This window comes from Desmodus rotundus, chromosome 2, assembly GCF_022682495.2.
Source record: "Desmodus rotundus isolate HL8 chromosome 2, HLdesRot8A.1, whole genome shotgun sequence".
Lineage (NCBI taxonomy): Eukaryota > Metazoa > Chordata > Mammalia > Chiroptera > Phyllostomidae > Desmodus > Desmodus rotundus.
The window spans coordinates 61,173,035-61,193,093 of record NC_071388.1 but is presented as its reverse complement, the minus strand read 5'-3'; the positions used below and the strand labels follow the sequence as shown (position 1 = coordinate 61,193,093).

General features: G+C 36.1%; 1 protein-coding gene across 1 annotated transcript in view; it reads right to left on the bottom strand.

The window, feature by feature from the left end:
- The window catches only part of SAMSN1 (SAM domain, SH3 domain and nuclear localization signals 1), a 156,472-nt gene that overhangs the window by 96,934 nt on the left and 39,479 nt on the right, over positions 1-20,059 (bottom strand). The window contains 3 exon segments of the mRNA XM_045200072.2: positions 11,726-11,798; positions 16,819-16,821; positions 17,797-17,872. Of these exon segments, the coding sequence (XP_045056007.2) occupies positions 11,726-11,798; positions 16,819-16,821; positions 17,797-17,872 (152 nt within the window).

Here is a 20,059-nt window from a genome sequence, read left to right as displayed (position 1 = left end):
GTGAAATTGAAACAGTAATCAGAAAACTTCCAACAAACAAAAGCCTTGGACTGGATGGCTTCACAGGTAAATTTCACCAAACCTTAAAACACGAACTAACACCTGTCCTCAAAGTGATTCAAAAAATTTAAAAGAGCGAAGACTCCCAAGATCATATTTTGAGGCCAGTATGGTCTTAATTCCAAAACCAGACAGACACTAGAAAGAAAGAAAATTACAGGCCAATAGCCCAGATGAACATAGATGCCAAAATTGTCAACAAAATATGAGCCAGCAATACATGAAATACTAAAAACATCATAAACCATGATCAAGTGGGTTTTCTCCAGGTATGCAAGGTTGGTACAATATCTATAAAACAATAAATGTTATACACCACATAAACAAAATGAAGAATACAAGTCACATGACCATATCGATACATGCAGAAAAAGCATGTGATTAAATCCAGCACCCATTTTGATAAAAACTCTCAGCAAAGTGTGATTAGAGGGAACATACCTAAACATGATAAAGGCCTTTTATGACAAAAACCTATTGCAAACACCATACTCAATGTGCCAAAACTAAAAGTGTTTTCCTTAAGATCAGGAACAAGACAGGGATATCCATTTTCACCACTTATTCAATATAGTACTAGAAGTTTTAGCCACAGCAATTAGAAGAGAAGAAAATAATAAAAGGCATCAAAATTGGAAAGGAAGAAGTAAAACTCTCATTATTGCAGGTGACAGGATCCTGTATATAGAGAAACCTAAAGATTATACCAAAGAAGTACCCTACCTGATAAATGGATTCAGTAAAGTAGCAGGATATAAAATTAACATCCAGAAATCAGTTGCATTTTTATATATCAATAATGAACTACTAGAAATAGAAACTAAAAAAACAATACCACTTACAATTGCATTAGAAATAATACCTTGGAATTAATTTAAGTAAAGACCTGTATTAGAAAAGTATAAGACACTGAAGAAAGAAATTGAAGATGACAAAATTAAGTGGAAGTTACATACCATGTTTATGGTTAGGAACACCTAAAACATCATTGAAATGTCCATACTACCCAAAACAATCTATAGATTCAAGATAATTCTTATCAAGTAACCAATGGCATATTTCACAGAACTAGAACAAATACTCCAAAAATATCCCAACTAGCTGCAGCAATTTTGAGAAAGAAGAACAAAGTTGAAGGAATTATGCTACCAGGCATCAAACTATACTATAAAGCCATATTAATCAAAACAGCATGGTACTAGCAATAAAACTGACATATAGGACAATGGAATAAAATAGAGAGCCCACAAATAAATTCATGCTTTTATGGTCAATTACTTTTTGACAAAAGAGTCAAGAACATACAATAGGATAAAGCCTATTTACTTTCCAATAAATGATGTTGGAAAAAATTGGATGAATACATGCAAGAAAAATGAAATTAGACCACTTTCTTACACCATAGACAAGAATAAAGTCAAAATGACTTAAAGACTTTAATGGAAAACTCTAAACCATAAAAACAGTAGAAGAAATCATAGGCCATAAAATCTCAGACATTCCTTATAGCAATATTTTTCTGATATGTCTCCTCAGGCAAGGGAAACAAAAGAAAAAATAAACAAATAGGACTATATTAAATTAAAAAGTTTTGCATAGCAAAGAAAACTATCAACAAAATGGAAATTCAGCCCACCAAATGGAAGAACATATTCTCCAATGTTGTATCTGATAAGGGGTTAATATCCAAAAATTATAAAGGACTTATAAAACTCAACACCAAAAATATACAAATATCCAATTAAAAAATGAGTGAAGGACATAAATAGACACTTCTCCAAAGAGGTCATACAGATGGAAAATAGGTATCTGAAAAGATGATCAAATCACTAATCATCATAGATACAAATTAAAACCACAAGATATATAACCTCACACCTGTCAGAATGTGTATCATCAATAAATCAACAAACAGCAAGTATTGGAGAGGATGTGGAGAAAGGGGAACCTCTGTGCACTGTTGGTAGTAATACAGATTGATGTATCCACTGTGGAAGAACAGTATGAAGTTTTCTTAAAATATTAATAATAGAACTCTCTTATCACCCAGAGATTGTACTTCTGGGAATATACCTGAAGAAACCTAAAACACTGATTCAAAAGCATATATGCACCCTATGTTCATAACAGCATTATTTACAATAGCCAAAATTTGGAAGCATCCCGGGTGCCCATAAGAAGATGAGTGGATAAAAAAACTGTGGTAAATTTACACAATGGAATACTACTTAGCTATTAAAAAGAAGGAAATCTTACCTTTTGTGACAACGTAGATAGACCCGGGGAGATTATGCTAAGTGAAATAAGCTAGTCAGAGATAAACAAATACCATATGATTGGACTTATATGTGAAATCTAATGAACAAAATAAACAAAGAGAAACAGACTCATAGATGCAGAGAACAGACTGACAGCTGTTGAGGGACTGGGGGGGACTTTGATGTGCTGGTCAGAAATGTAAGGGATTAAGTGAAAAAACTCATAGGCACAGATAACAGTATGGTGATTACCAGAGGGAAATGATGGCAGGTGGGGGGAGGTAGAAGAGCGTAGGAGGGGAGATAAATGGTGATGAAAGGAGACTTGAGTTTGGGCAATGAACACACAATATAATACATTGATCATGTATTATTGAATTGTACACCTGAAACCTATACAATTTTATTAACCAATGTGACCCCCAAAATTCAATAAAAATTTAAAAAATAAATGAAATTAATTTTTAAAAAGGGGGGAAATGACTTTGCACAACCTGTATAAATGTGATGTTCTATCTTTCCATAATACTGTAGAACATAAGTAGACAAAGTGATGTTTGGTCAGAGTAAGCTGTACCTGTTTGCTTAAATAAGTGACAAATATTGAGATTATTTTAATCTTTCATAGAGGAGTGTGATAAGATATTCTGAATATCTTATCACAGAATAATGTGATAAGATACACATTATGTTTCTTCCTTTTTCAAAGGTCATGCTTAGTTCAACATAATTTGTATTGCTGTTTATTTTTGTATTATTTTCTCCAGCATTCCTTTTTGGTGCTTTTTGAGTTACTTGGTTTTATGCACCCCCTACAACTCAGGAAGAGCCATTTTCTCATCTCTAGTGCCTTCCAGAAATAATAAGCTGACACTGCACAATCATTGAGCACAGTATTTTTCCTTTGTTATGCCTCTTTTCTAATGGCAACCTCCTCCTGTTACAGCCAAAGCTTAATTGCTTCATTGAAACACTGGCACCAAATATAGCCTCCTCTCTCTTCCTTTCTTGTGAAAAAGACTCACACTTAATTTGAGGAAAGGGGTTATATTCCAGGCAACTGACCTTCATATTAATGATTTTCCCCTAGGAGAAATGAAACATTTTTATGTTGTATAAATTTAGAAGAGTGAGAACTCATGTCCCGGAGGTGTTAAAACAAACTGACCCCTTATTATTTGTTTAAACTCTATAAGTGTTTTTAAAAGCACAGTATTGTTAACTTCTGTACCTTTATTCCTCTCTCATCTTTGAGTTAAGAGAGATTAATCTAATGTATTTTATTAATTTTTGAATCCCATATGCCTAAGGGAGCGATTTTCAATCTCTTTTCTCATGGCACACATAAACTAACTACTAAAATTCTGTAGCACACCAGAAATATATTATGTTTTTTGCTGATCTAACAAAAACATAGGTATAATACTGATTCATTCGCACTGGATGGCTACTGTTGTGCTGGCTGTTGTCATTTTTTTACTTGACAATCTAGAGGAAAAGAGGTCATTGCCCCTGACTAAACAGTCAGGTGTTGCATATTTTAAAAGTTCTTGCAGCATTGCCGTTGAAAATCCCTTGACTAGGGAAATGTGTGGCTTAATAAATGTTTGCTGAATGTAAATACACTCTTCATTTCATATGTATGTTTTATTCACCAAATGGGTTATTATCCGGTCAACTTTTTGTACTAGATTGGCTACTTTCCAGTAGCAAAGTGTTTCTGGAAAGCCATCTTTTGCTATTAGGTAGTGTGTAGCTGAGGAATGAAAGAGTTAAATATTATTATAAGAGATATAGTATTATTATCATTAAAATCCTCTAGAATATTTCAGAATAATAATTTTATTCACAATGCCCTGTTTGTTACCTGTATATTTGTTCTGAATTTGATTAAAATTGATAAAAACATGCCTTTTAATGCCTAGATGTTGGACATTAAATTGCCTTTTAATGAATTGGTCAGTCTACAAACTTTTATTGAGTGTGTACTATATGCCAATTGATATCAGAATGTTCCAGGAATTTGGCATTGATAAGTAAGATGAGGTCCCTGCTTTCACAGGGTCTACATTCTATAAGGAATTAACATATCATAAACATGTCAACAAGTTATAAATAAGAAAATGTGATATGTGTTATTCTAAGAATTAACAAGGTAATTGGATGTGTATATTGGGGTAATTTTACCGATTTTTAGGGTGATCAGGCATTACATTGTGGATACTGAAACTGAGACCTGAATCATAAGAAGGAACCAGACATGTAAAAGTTTGAGGATGGCTTTGGATTCAGTGGCTGGTTAGGAAGCACGTTCCTACTGAGACGTGAATGACAGAAAAGAGTGAGCCAGGCAAAAAGCAGAGGGAAGAGAATTCCTGGAAGAGGATACAGCTTGTTTAAAAGTTCTAAAGCTGGAATTCCTGGGAGAATTCTTAGTGTATGGCCAAGGAAGACAAAGAAGGAAACAGTGTGATGAGATAAGGCCACAGACTTAATCAGGGACTTTTAAAGGTGGGTTTTGTAGAGCAGGCTGAGGAATACATACTTTTTTTATTGTTGTTCAGTTACAGTTGTCCCACCTTTTTCCCCATTGCTTACTCCTACCCCATAACCCCCCCCTTCCCACAGTTAATCCCCCCTATTGTCTGTGGCCGTGAGTCCTCTATAAGAGTTCCATTGCTCGCCCCTTTCCCCCTCCACTCTGGATGGGGAATATGTACTTTATTCAAATCAGGGGAGTGACACAACTTGCTTTTTATATTATTATTCATCTTCTCTCTCTCCTGAATTTTGATCATCTTTTTCATAAACTTTTCCCAATAACATTTAAATGTGCTCTGATCTCCACTCATTCACCATTTTATTTACCACTCTTTCCATTCCGTTTCTTAGGCATGTTTCTTTAAAAAGTTAACTGTTTATGCTTTCTTTAATTCCTTTAATTTCACATCCTTTGAACCCACCTCATGTACTCGTCAATCAACTTTTGTCTCTACTGTTCCTTTAAATTACTTCTGTGGTCCAATGAACCATTTTCAAACGCCATTACTACTTAATAGTCAGCAATATTGACTATGGTGAACTTCAGGAAGCATTCTTTTCTTGGCTTCTGTGATGCCACGATTCTGGTTTTCCTTTCACTTTTTCTGACTATTCTTTCTCTAACTCCTATATGTTGATGCATCTTTTTCTCTCAAAACTGAAGGCTTAAATTCCTATAGAACTAGTTCTGCATCCTCATCTAATATCACCATAAATTCTCTTCTCATCTACACATACAGCTTTAATACAACTTATAGGATGATGATTGCTAATTTATTTATCCAGGGCTCTCTTCCGAGCTTCATACGCACATATCCAGCTGTGTACTTAAAATGATGTAGAAGTACAATCAAGACTGAACTCTAGACCCTCAAAGATAACTTTCATCTAGTTTTCTTCAACTCAGTGAATGCCATTTTCATCCACCCTGCTATACATCCCACGAATCAGATTACCACCTTTGCCACTTACCTCTCCTTTGTGTTCTTATATTTATTCCATTACTGAGTTTAGCCTATTCTCCAAAATGTATTTTAAATCTGTTTCTGTGGGTGTTTTTTTCTCTGTTTCCATTGTTACCACCTTAATTTTCTCTCATTGAAAATATTGCCAACTCTCTAACTGATTTTCTTTTCACTTTCGCCCTTCTTCAGTTGACTCACAATATATTGTCAGAGTTCTCTTTAAAGGATGCAGATATGGTGATTTACTGTCTTGCTTAAGTTATTGCAAATTTTCCAGTGTTTTTAAAATAAAATCCAAAATGCTTAACTAGGTTATAAGGCTCCCCTCAGGCACACAAGGTGAAAAATTTAGACTCCAAATCTCCAGAACTCTTGTCTTCCTCAGTATTTCTGTGTATGCTGCTCCCTCTTCCTGGAATACTTATTCTTATTTTCCTGACCTGGTTAATGCCTACGCAGTCCTGGAGATTTATCATAAATGTCAATTATTTCCCAGAGAGATCTCTCCTGACTCCTGAGTTCAAATTAGTTTCTGATTCTTTTACCTCCTTGGCTTTCACCACAATTTCAGATTTATATTTCTGCGTTATCATTGGTCAATGTCCTTCTTTTCCAATAGGCTCTAAAAGGAAGGAAGGTAGGACCATATAGGTACCATAAAGTATCATTCATACCTATAACGTTACTGATATCTGGTACTCCATAGGAATTACTTGAAACGATAATATGAAATGAATGTCTGAATAATGGATGAGGAGATGATTTGGTAAAAATCTATTTAATCTTTGAAATATAGTGATGCCAAAAGATAGAATTTGGAATTAAGAAATTAGAAGAGATATAATTATTGTTTATTTATTATTTTTCTGCATAGAATGATAATTCTATGTAAATACTATTTAAATATTTATATATAGTATATATATTTATTGTATATTTTGTATACAATACAAATGGTATACATATCTTTTAGTTTATTTTGTTCACATTCCTTAAATAATGTCAAAATTTTGTTAGAAATGTTGGGTTAAATGCACCTCATGTTCTGACACTTTGTTTAACTATCAGAATAATAGAATAATTTTTGGAAAATAGCATCAATGAATTATTGAACTGGGTTAGTCCCATAGTCATATTTTATGAGCTAGGATGAAACTTATTGGACATCTAGTCTACTAGCCTATTTAAAAAATGAGAAAACACAGAGAAGCTAACTGACTTATTCAGGAAAAGAAAATTCATTAATAACAGAGCTCGGATGAGGATCAACTATTCTGACTATTAATCCAATCCAATGTTCTTTTTCATAAGACTTTTAGAAGCCAGCATAATTACTAGTTATCTTTATTGACGGCCACATTAGGACCAGTAAAATTCAGGGTTTTGATTTGTAAGTTAAATATAGTTCTTAAGAGAGAAGAAAAACATCAGGCAGACATGCTCAGATTCATAGGATCTATATATACACATGTGTATGTATATATCCATACATATGTATACATACACATATATCCTATGTACACATATATACTCACATATATGCTTTTATGTTATGTATACATTCCCTGTTATATATATGTTCTTTATATATCTTCTCTATATGTAAATTTTTAAATATTTAAATATGCATACATATATATCATTTTTCATACATATTTTGCTATAAGGGAATTTAAATCTCTTTCAATGTTATCCTTTCCTTTAATAGGAAAAACTTAGGCTTATGAAAACTAACTAAATTCAGATAATCACCTAATTGTCCAAACTCTGTTCTCTTTATCCCACTAATGAAACGGAAGTTGGAAAATAACGTGATAGAGCTTAGTAAAATAATTTCCCTTTTTTTGGTTCCCAATTTCTGACTTAGAAAATTTTCTTCTCTAGTGACCTTTTAACAAGTACTCAAATCAAAAAAGCTTGATCACCTGATGTCTATTTCACATCATTTCTTCACCAGAGAAAACAGAGATTTAAAAAAAAAATTAATACCTTAGTTTATTTTAAGAGAGAGTCATAAAGGACACCATTAAGTGAAACTTTAGATAGTTTCATGTATTTTGCATTAACAATTTTCTCTGAGCTTCTTAGTTTTATGACTCTTCACTTAGTAACTGAATATTTATCAATTCTTGGGGCTTTAGGAATATATTTTTATGGTCAAAATACACAATTAAGAGAAAATCAGAATATAAGTTTATAAAATGTATAAACATCACTCTAAGTTTTCTTAGATTTCTTTACATTTTCTCTGTATTTTCCAAGTTTTCTACAATGATGTTATATTACTCCTATAATTAGGAGAAATTCTGTAGTTTAAAAAATGTATTTAGAATTCCATTGTGTAAATATACCATAGTTTTTTTGATCCACTCATTTGCTGATGGGCACTTAGGTTGCTTCCAGTACTTGGCTATTGTAAATTGTGCTGCTATGAACATTGGGGTGCACAGGTTCTTTTGGATTGGTGTTTCAGGGTTCTTAGGGTATAATCCCAGCAGTGGAATTACTGGGTCAAAGGACAGTTCCATTTTTAGTTTTCTGAGGAAATTCCATACTGTTTTCCACAGTGGCCTCACCAGTCTGCAGAGGTGGGGGAGGGAGGGGGGTTCAGCTGGGGTGGGGTAGAGGGATGGGGAGAAAAGGCATACAACTGTAATTGAATAACAATAAAAATTTATAAATCAATCAATCAATCAATCAATCAATAAAAATGTATTTAGAATGGAGGTTGTTATAATCAAATCTATTTCTGCCAAGCAGGACAGAAGTACTCAGTGTGTGTACTGTGAATTTTTTCCTAGCCATTTGAATAGAAAAGTCCCTAGGGATTGGATAAAATGGAGAAAGTTATTTTCATGGTTAAAACAAAAATAATTAGCTTTCAGTGGTGAGATTATTGAAACCCCAAAGCTGCATCTCCATTCTTATGTATGTAAAAGTGACCACTCTCTATTTACGACCTAAAATGTACTCTGAAAAGATAATTTAGGAGATCACAGTGAGGAATTAACATTTAGTAACTCAGTGGACAGCAGTGAAGCTAAGAGGATTATAAACCAGAATCAATCAATGCACACACCAGAAAACAAACAAGTTCTGTCTCAGATGTTTCTTTTACTGTTTCCTTGGAACTACACCAAAGTAAAAGGACTATTTGAAAGTAATTCATTTACAGAATGAAATACTGATTTTAGAAATAATTGGTGGGACATTGCCATGTTCATGTTAGATATTTTTATATATAATTACAAATTTTAATGTTTGTTTTTCAGTGATAGAAATTGAAAGTAAACTAAGGCTGGACCTGCACTTAAAATAGGGCTGGGCACAATAAAAACAGTCATTGAATGAATAGGTAATTGAATGAGTTAATTAATGAAACAGAATAAGGATATTTCTCTTAGAAAGTTTATAAAACATTTATTTATTTATTCAACACTCATTTACTGAGCACCTAATTTGTGGGAGATGAAAAGAAGAATAAGACATTTTATCTGCCTTGTGATATTCATTGTTTTATACAAGTGATTAAAAAGAAATTGTCCACTGTTTCTGTATCTGTCACCTCCACTAGAAAGTGAGTTCCTTGGGACGTCGGAGGCATTTTGCACATCTCAGACCTGGTCTCTAACATGCTCAATAGATAAATGTGAGCTGGACAGTTGGTCAAACATACATCTGGGGGAAAAGTGGCTGTGTGTCATGTAAGAGGTACCAATAAAATATTTTTCACAGGGCAGAAAGATTGCATCAGGCAAGGCAAGGATGGAAAATGCACCCGCCTAGGGGATTAGAGACATTTGAACAGCTACGCAGTGCAATTTAACATGTCTAACAAAGTTCTTTATGAACCAGTCTTATCCCACAATACAAATACAAATCACCCACTGAAGTCCTAATTCAAGCTTCTGGCTCTTTCTCCTTCTTCTCAAGCGAAGTTTGAAGTATATAATTCTGGTCTTGTAATAATGTGCCATACAGGATCTATTTTCCTTGGTACAAAAAAGTTGCATCTTCGTAGCCATCTCTTTGCACTGCTGTATGGAGAGCCAAGAATGGTCTTTGCTCATTGATCCTGATAGATTGGGGTCAGTCTTTTAAGGCAGAGATACTGCCCAACCAACTGCCAAACCAACAGGAAGCTGCCAGGATTACACAAGTCAGAGATGCAAATGGGGCTGTGCTGGTTTAAGGGGAAAGGCCACAGAAACAACATCATTCTTACTTCTTGTGTAAGATCTTCTGCTCTGAAATTGTGAAGAAGTTTCTACAACCATTCTTAACATTTCTTTTTCCGGGGCACACTTCCAGCTGACCAAAGATGTAGACAATAGGAACTTTAAAGACACTAAAAAAATTAATTAATTTTTATTAAGTACTATCGGATTCCCAGCAATACAAGGAGCTATGGGTATATGAAATTACATTGAAAAAATACAACCCCTGTATCTAGGCGTTATAATTTAATATACACCAGAAATAAACAAAAAATGTCAGGAAAACCTGGTTTACAGAACCAGCCCTGCTCTACAGATAAGCTGCTGTTCTGCTGCGATTCTCTGCTTTTTGGCTAGTCACGTGACCTTGAGCAAATCACTTCACTCCTCTGCGCTCCTATACAGTGAGGAGTTGGAGCACAGGAACTCATTATTTTTTAAATAAGTTTAAGGACATTTCACTAAGTATCTCCTTTCATCACTTTATATAAACTCTTGAACCTCAGAAAAGTATCCAAGAAAAAGTAGAAATGAGCTACTATTGATCACCAATTATTAAGTTTGAAGAATTCTTTGTAATCATCTTGTCCAATATCTTACTTGAAACATGAGGAAACTAAGGCACAAGAATGTGAATTTAGTAGCTTAAGAACACAGTTAGTGGTAGCTCTAGGTCTCTTGCTTTACTTCTCTTGATTCTGCTTCTTTATTTGCTAGTGCTCCCAAACACACAGTTTTATTTTCAACTAGAAGTCCCTTTGGCATTCATTGAGATCCAGGTCTTTTTTTTCCCACAGCTCTTTGATATTTAACTAGTTATTAAAACCAGAGATGGCATGGGAAACAGCCCAGTCGGAGTGCAGTAAATCAGGGAACAGAAGTAACATTTAAATAGTACCTTTCCATCTCCTCTTCCTGCACAGGATAGCTCTTATTTCTCAGGCAATACAAACAAATAAACAAAAAACTACTGTTAAGAAGACTTTTATAGAAACTTAGATGTTAACATGTTAATTATCTTTGAGAAGAGAAGGCCATGAATGGAGGTATCTCGAAACTCTTACATTCATGCCTATATAAAAAAAACGATTGTTGAAGGTAGTCGTTTGCCACTAAACCTACAAGTTTATATTTTGGAAAATAATAATCAAATAAAATCAGAATTTAGCTTGCATTGTTCCCAAAAAACAGTATGGAAAAAAGAAGAGCAAAGAGGCTTACGGTGTTTTCAGGCCCCTAATGCAATGACTTCCTGAGGTGCACTGTTGTTCTGGAAGCTTTTCCTTCCTTCTAGAACACGTCCTTTCTGTGAGTCTCCATCTAGCAAAGCTCAATAGGGAAGGAAAGTGATTGACGTGATCTCAGGATTTTAATGCCATTGGAGAGTAACAACAAAGAATGTGCACTTTATACAGTATAAAATTTTCCACATCTCAGGAGAAATTGCTAAATTTTAGGGAAAAAATTTATATGAAAACTCATCCCTCTTTGAAGGAAATGACTTATGCTTTGCTTAGGTCAGGAAATGTCTCATTATGGAAAAGTCCTTATGTTAGAACACTTTCATGTGGCAGCTGAAAACAAATGTAATAAGAATTATTTAAATAAAACAATACTCATGGCATTGAAATTATTGGGAAAGAAAAGGAAATCCACTTAAATATAGCATTATCTGGGGAGAAACTTCCTGTCATTTCTTGGCAGTAAGTTTAACATGTCTTTGATAGCGAAATAAATGCCAACATTCAAAGGTCACCCTTTTTAACACTAGAAAAGGAGAAGAAAATTGATGTTAACATATTAAAGAAAACTCCACAAACCTACCAAAATAATTGGGAAAAGATCTATTTTCTCAATTATAACAATGCTCACATTATAAAAGTACATGGATTAATTCTCCTCAGTGGTTTCACCTTTGAATGCAAAGGTGGCCTATGTGTACATGTATGCGTACATAGTGCGTGTGTGTATATGTGTGTGTGTGTGTGTGTACACATACATATACATACACACATGTTATATATAGTGGACTCTGTCCCCATCCCTCCTTCTTCAATCCCAACACTATGAAGAAGGTTGGTGGAAATGGTTTAAGAAGCGGTCTAGTCCTTATTCCCTTACTGTACTTCATCACTGGGCATCGATTTTTGAAATCCTGACAAACAAATAGACATTTAAACTCAAACCAATATGCACCTGGAGATGGAGAATATCTGGAGTCTTAGCACAGGATATTTTTTATTATATTTGGTAACTGTCGATGTAAGCTTCTAACTGTCAACTTCTTATTTTGAGAAATCCATGTACCTGGTATCAAACACAGTTTCTACTAAGGGTACTTCAGGACAGCAGCAAAGGGTATTTGATCAAGTTTAGAACAGAGAAATAAAGGATCTTTCAAATTTTCCTCTGTGGGGAAGGCCTACAATGGGATTAAGAGGAGTTTGGAGATAAAACATGAATGTTCATTCAACATCTTCTGGGATTTACTGTTTCATTTAATATTTATAACAACCATAAGAAGTTTTTATCATCAGTTTATACATAAGAAAACGGAAGTACAGAGCATATAAAACCATAGGTCTGAAGTCAGGAGACGGCTCAAATAAAGGTAAAGCAATTGTGGTCACTATGAAGACCAAAGCCAGGAGAAGTCCCACAAGTTCTGGCTAAAGACCCAGAAGCACGAAGTAGAAAGTGACAGAGGAGCTGAAGTGACTGAAGTGATTGGATTTTATTTTGCACCTGGGCATAGCGTGGTGGTTTCTAAAAGACACTTTCAGGTCTGTGTTAACATTTTAAAGACGTCAGTTAGTACTTGGTGTTGGCACAGTATGAGTTACCACAAAGTGTTTACTAGACATTTTTTGAATTCTAGAATTCACTTAAAAATGAGACTAATGCTAAATGCCAAAATAATTCCTATCAATATTTTAAGGTAATCAAGAGGGAAAAATATCCACTTGTGTTTGGAGTTATAATTTGGCTAGAGAATATAGTTCATTTATAAAATTTATTTGTTAGAAGCAGATACTTCCCTTTCTGTAAGTAAACTAAAAGTTAAAATGGAAGGTTGCTTAACCTCTTTTGCTTACATGAAAAGGAAGAGAGAGAGAAAGAAAGGAAGAAACACTTTGCACATTGAAATCAGAAAATCTAGTCTGATTTTAAATTTGTTTCAGCCAGAGCCAGGGATGCAGATTTCACACCATACATAAGCACTATTTTTTGGTTGACACCTGCAGGTACTGTTAAAACAATCCATCATTTTGGCCTCTTCCTCCACCCGCTTCCTTATGCATTACTTAGAACCACCCAAAGTTTGTCTGATGAAACCTAATAAAGGACCTGTTTTCCCTGCTTGTTAATGGATCACAGAATAATCTTCAAGCTCTTCCCCAGTCACTAGTGTCGTGACCTCAGTTAAGCTCACCTAAAAGCAGCCCCGCTTTGATGTGGTCTATCTATACACATTGGCCAACATGGTATGGCTTTAAGTCTATATATAGCCCATAGTTTATTAGGTGTTAATCCAATTTTCAGTATAAAGACTAATTGACTAACTCTCAGTTCTAGATGCCGATTCTACTGCATAAAAACTAAAGGAGGCTAATCTAGGTTGCACAATCAACTCTGTGAGCCCAATGTGTTGCATTCAGCATCAACAAAAGGGACAGTTCTAAAAAGTGTATCAGTTAGGACTACATTCATCTTTGAGGAACAGAAAACCCAACTCTAGTGGCTTAAACAGGTATGCGGCTTGTGTTTTCACACAATAGGAATTCTAGGTATGGGCAGTCTGGCGCTGGGGCAGTCATTCAGGGATGTCGTTGACGCATCAGGCCCCGTGCGATTGCCAGCTCTCCTGTCACCACGTGCTCGCTGCCCGCCCGTACAGGAGGAAGAGAGCTGCCCTCTCTGCAGGCATCCTGTCCCAGCTCCAGGCAGGAAGGACAAAGGACAAAGCTTTCTCCTCAGGATGTCTTGTTTCTTTGGTGTTTGTTTTTCTTTTCAGAAAAGAAAGCTTCTCTAAACATTTCTGACAGCATCTCATTGGTCAGAATTGGAGTCCACGACCACCCTGAATTGCAGGGGAGACTGAGAATTCAAATACTTACAGTCCCTATAGAAAAAACCATCAAGAAAGAAATTGGTTGAAATGGGTGTGGAGTGACCTAATCCTTAGTACTTTAATATCTTCCACAGAAGGGGATCTAGGTGATTTTGGATGTATATATGTGTGTGTGTGTCTACGATAGGTGCATATATATGTATATACACATGAATTTTTTAAAAATTGTCACTCAGCAACAGTTTTTTCCACAGAAAGCAAGCAGCTCAGGAAGAAACGTTTTGGTGCAGTTCTGGGTGGGTGTGTTTGACAGTGCCTAATATCAGCAGCACTGAAAGTAATAAATGTTATCCCTCGTTTCTATCATGAATATGAATGACGCTCTGAAGGCTGAATGCAGCCTAAGAATTTACGTGAGAAATGAGGCATGAACCACTTTTGAAAATATATTAGCCCAAAGTCTGTAGTACTGCATATTTTATACCCTTTTCAATATGCTACAAAAGATTTGAGCCATCAGCCTGAGTGCTGCCAGAAAAGAACAAATAAGAACAAGGATACAAAAATAAATGCTGGGAGTCAAGTTACCCCAAGATGTTCTTTCTGGTTGGTACAATAATCACAGCAGTCTGCTTTGCTTCAGACTCTCCTCATCAGCACTTCTCCTGCAAGCTTGGTTTCCTAGCAGGTTTATCCTAGGCTAAGTCATCAGGAATATTTATGGAGCAAAGCTGGTATTTGAGAAAGTATTCCATACACATCTTCCGCTGTCCCTGCCGCTTGGTTCCCTGCGCCTTTCTCTATGTCTAAGATATTTCCTCCCATTTTGAGAACATTAAGGAAACTTACCTGGTTGAGTATTTTCTGATTAGGAATTGAGTTAATAATTACAATTTCTATTCTGAATGGTTTTTTAAAGATTTGTTTAAAAATTACTTTTAGAGAGAGGAGAAGGGAAGGAGAAAGAAGGGGAGAGAAACATCAATGTGAGAGAGAAACATTGATCAGTTGCCTCTTGTATGCACCCCAACTGGGGAGTGAACCCACAACCCGGGCATGTGCCCTGACTCGGAATTGAACCAGCATCTTTTCACTTTGTAGGTTGACGCCCAACCAATAAAGCCATACCAGTCAGGGTAATTTTGAATGTTTTTAATTGTTCAAAATATATTTTGTAGGTATGGGCATATGGTAGTTATTAATATGTTTTATATCTTATGAACTTTATTCCATGTTAATGATATTTAGTAAAATGGTCAGCCATATGAAAGTATTTATTTTGTAATGATATTATTCATTATTTTAATCATTTCTACTTTCATATTGTTTTTAAAATTTCAAAAATGAATGAACATCATTCCCATAATATGAAATAAAAATCAACTTCCATATTTTCAGGAGGCTTCTGTCTTTCCAGACCAGACCTGAGACATTTCAGGCTTGTAAAATAAAAATGTAGGGGGCATCGTATTTGCAGACAAGTGTCCACCAATTGTCTGACCCCAGAGAGTCTCATGTCTCCTGGTTCATATACCAAGCATCTTCTGGAAACTTTTACTAAATGCCAATTCTTGGGCTCCAGACATAACAACTGATTTGGACAGAGTGTGGCTCAGGAGTCTGCATTTTTAACAAACACTCCAAGTGATTGTCACACAGACGGTCCAGGGCCAGACCTCCAGAAGCCTTGCTCTAAGTCCTCTGCTAACCCGACGAGAGGTCCCGGGCTGTGCCACAGTCCGTTCTCATGCCCTCCAACAGGCCAGTTTCCCCATTCACATCAGAGCTGCTCTCTGAGAAATGACTCCCTCTTCACCCCATCTCTCAAAGGGTTAACTGCTTCTACTTTTCCTCAGTCACAATGAGTTAAGAAATTAATAATTTGAGCAATAATTCCTAATAATTAATACTGTTACACCCAGTATTGTCATACAGAAAATGTTTCTTAAGTAATTGAGTTCAGTTGAATGCCTACTCTGAATAAAGGAAGGTGAAAGATGGACAAGACCACCCTCTGCTCCCAAATATAGATGTCTAGATTAGAGAGCTCCCGCCTGTCTGTCACTGAGTCTGAACTTCTTCAGCTGATCTAGTGACAAACTGCAGAGCACAACTGAACGGTTACCATTCAAAAAGCATGTATCTTGGCCAAGTAAAATGTCCAGAAAGACGGTTCTTAAAGAGAAGATGGATCATTAACTATTTTCTTCTATGAACTTCTACATTTTTTCCTTGTTTCTAAGAGATGGTTCTATTTTTTTACTAAAAACCTCAGGAAGGATTGATTTCTCTTGATACAATGTATATCTGGGGAGGTCCTATTGTAAACCAGCCGTATTTTTACTTGGCTGTCAGACAAGTTTCACTTAGATACTATATCTGAGGCCTCATCCTAATGTAGGAGAATGAGACTGCATGTTTCAGACATAATCTGCCAGCTATGCTTGTGAAAGTGTCACAAAGCCCTTGCAAAGAGTAAGAGAAGGAAGGAGGGGAGGGAGACAAGAGAGGAGCCTCAGTGAGAACAACTGAATTTTTTAAAGCATCTTCTCAAAGCCAGCCATGAAGCTAAGTGCTTTCATGAAGGATCTCCCTTAATTCTTACAACAGCCACGAGATACAGGTTCTTTACAGACTGATTTTTCAGATGAAGAAACTGAGGCAGAGAGAGATTGAGGAGATGACCACACAGATTGAAACAGAACTGTCTCTTTTCAAAGCTCTACACCAGGCCCTGCCAGAGAAGCCCCTGGCCAGCAGGCCATCAGGCCACGTGCAGCCGCGTGCAGAGTCCTGGGAGCGAGGATCCGCCACTGGGGATGCTTCAGAACAGCTGGCGGAAACTGTGGTTCATCAAAAGTTATGGTCCACTGTTTAATTCATCAGCCTCAGAAATCAGGCTGGATGGAGGAGTTCGAGCTCCCTGTCCTCACCACATCAGCCCCTCACAATTCATGTGCTATGTGTAGCTTCTGCCGTTGATCACTCTACTGCACCAAGAAAAGTCAGTTCTAAGTTTTCTAATAACATATCGGAGTAATCAAAGAGAATGCCATTAGTGTCAGAAAAATATCAAAAATCAGCATAGTGCTGAGTTGGCCCTATTGACACATACTCTTTTATTATAAGGGTGAACAGCAACTATTTGGCTATTAATGTTATGTTATTGTTATTATTATTATTAGGTAGGCCTAAGTTTCAGACATTCATAATTGCTTGAACTTCTGGGCTAATTAATGCAATTTTTAAAGGTATATGTCAGAAATCACACTGTACATTTTTATACCAAATGTAAAAAACAAAAAAGGCATGGACCCCATGCTGAAGGCGGCCAGATAGTTCTAAAGCACTTAGCATAGGTCTTGTCAGAGAAAATCCCAGCATATTCATTGTAACAGGTTCAGAGTTACTTATCAAAAGGCTGTAGTACATGATGTTTTGCATAATCAAAATGGTTTATTAATTCAAGTCGTCATTTTATTTTTTCATTTATATTCTAATTCCCAGGGACATAAGCATATCAATTACAAAACAACCTACAATAAGTAAATACAAAGTAGCTACAAGGCTAGGTAAGCCTTGCATACTACTTAGCATACACCACAGCTCAATGACAAGACAATTCTCACAAAACACCTTGTGAATCTTGATACTTCACGTTACCAACCTGTGAAACATTCTACAAGGAAACGTGTTGTAGTTTTTCTCCTTGAAGAGAATGCATGTTATTACTCAAAAGAAAATCATCTTCATATAAATCTATTAAAACAGATTCATGTTATATAGGGGTTAAAAGAAATTATAGGATTTAAGAAGTATGAGTATAATTTATTGAATTATACTCATGTTTTTCTTCAGTTTATTAAGGTCCTATATTGAATAGATCATAAATATTTATTTTCTTAAATACGTTATTCTTACTCAAAGCAGATAAGTATAAAATAGAAATTTACAAGATAAAAATGAAGAATGCCCCAACCAGCTGTGGACCTACACAAGGTATGACACCTCCCTGGGATGCAGTTTCCCTGTGGGTAACAATAGGAGGGCAGCGCATGGGCACTAAAGCCTCTTTTGACTCCCAAATGCTATGATTCCATGAAGTTATCCCCTCACCTGTTTCTGTTAAATGAATCTTTCCAACCCTGGCATTCTGAGCTTCATTATGATGCCAGCTCAACGTGAATCATGTTGCAGTTGTTCTGCGCATGCGTTAGTAAAAGCTATGCAACGTGGCATCAATTTACTTGCAGCTAATAGAAGCTTTTCAAAAGGTGGTAGCATTTCCCTTTCAAGCCCTGTGAAAGGGGATTGGTTTATTTAAATCCAGAATAGTGTGTGCTAAAAAACAATGGGACTTCATGGATTCCTTAATCCAAGCTGCACAGTTTACAGATGAGGGTGCTGAGACCCACAGAAATCACCTGGCCACAACAGGCCAGTGACTTTTTCTTTCACTTTCACACCTTTTTACTTGAAGTTATTATTTTAATTTCCTACTATTCCTTATTCCCACACGTTGTCAGGGAGGAAGTGGTAGGTAAGGTCTACCCTTCAGACTCAGTAAAAAGTAAGTGCAGGTTTTTCTCCAAATCCCCATCATAGCAAAGGGAAAAGGTATATTAAATCCACAGCTCAGTCTCAGAGTTATTTATACCAATTACTTAATATTTAAAACCAGAGTAACCGTGTTACAGGATTCTAGAAAACACGTAAATTTTAAAATGAGCTGGTTTTGTGATCTGGTTCTTTGAAGCAATGACTTTCATCACAGAGCCAGGATTGTGAAGCAGAATTTTGCATCTTTATTATTATTATTAGTTCCTGTATTTAGAAAAAAAATTTCTTTCCTCCACTCCTTTATTTCTTTCTACCTCTTCCTTTGTCTGATCCCTTTAACCTGAGTTTTAGAGAGCAACGTCTCTATCCCTCTGGGTACTGGAAAGGAGCAGTAAGGCGGGCACTTGCACTTTAGAATCTGGAGTCCGCTGAGGAGTATGCACCGTGCACTACATCACCTGCAGAACGATTCCAGGCAGCGAACTGGGTGACTCAGCCGTTATCACGGGGAGAGGTCACCATGACCCAGATTACTTGTGCAAGGCGCAGGGCCCAGTCAATGGAAGTTTGACAAATGGATATAGTTTGGAAAGATAGAAGAAAAAGAAAAGTTAAAATGTAGCGACAATGCTATGAACACTGGCCTTTAGTGTGGAATGAGTAGAATATGTTTAATTAAGTGTAAGGATTGAGATGGGCCTGCAATAAGTAATTCTGAACTTTACACAGGAGGAGGTAGGGCTAGAAGATTAAGTGAGGCCAAATTTTGATGGGCCTTCAGTGCCAGGAGGAGAAAATTTTTGACATAACCCACTAAACCAATGTTACAAAGGCAGAAGTTAACCATGTAATGTAACTAAATGAAGTGGACCTTGTCAGGGAGACAGTGGGAGGTCTGCGGTGAGCTGAACTGCAGGGCCAGCACTGTGGAAGGCCAGCCGGGGAGCTCGGCTCTCTCAACTGAAATCTCCTCAGACTCGGAGTCCAGGATTGTCCAAGTCCTTCTTGTTTTCCAAACGAGGGTAAATATATGGAATTTAATGCAAAATGTCCTGATTTTTAAAGTACAAATGGCCCAAATAAGCTTTTTCTCAGAATAAATTGAGTTACATAGCTATCAGTTTGTGACATCTTCTATAGGAAACTTTGAGGGTTTTGGACCAAGGAAGGGCCACAAGGAAAATGGCATTTTATGAAAATTAGCCATTTGTTTTGTGGTCTTATACATTTTTATTTATTTGGAATCTCCCAAATATTATCTTATAAGAACACACTTATAGAGACAGAAGCAATTTGGTCCTAAGTAGCAACAAAGTTACAATAGTTGAACTAGACAATATGCAGCTGCATTTTTCAAAAATGTTTCATACCACACACTCTGCAGTG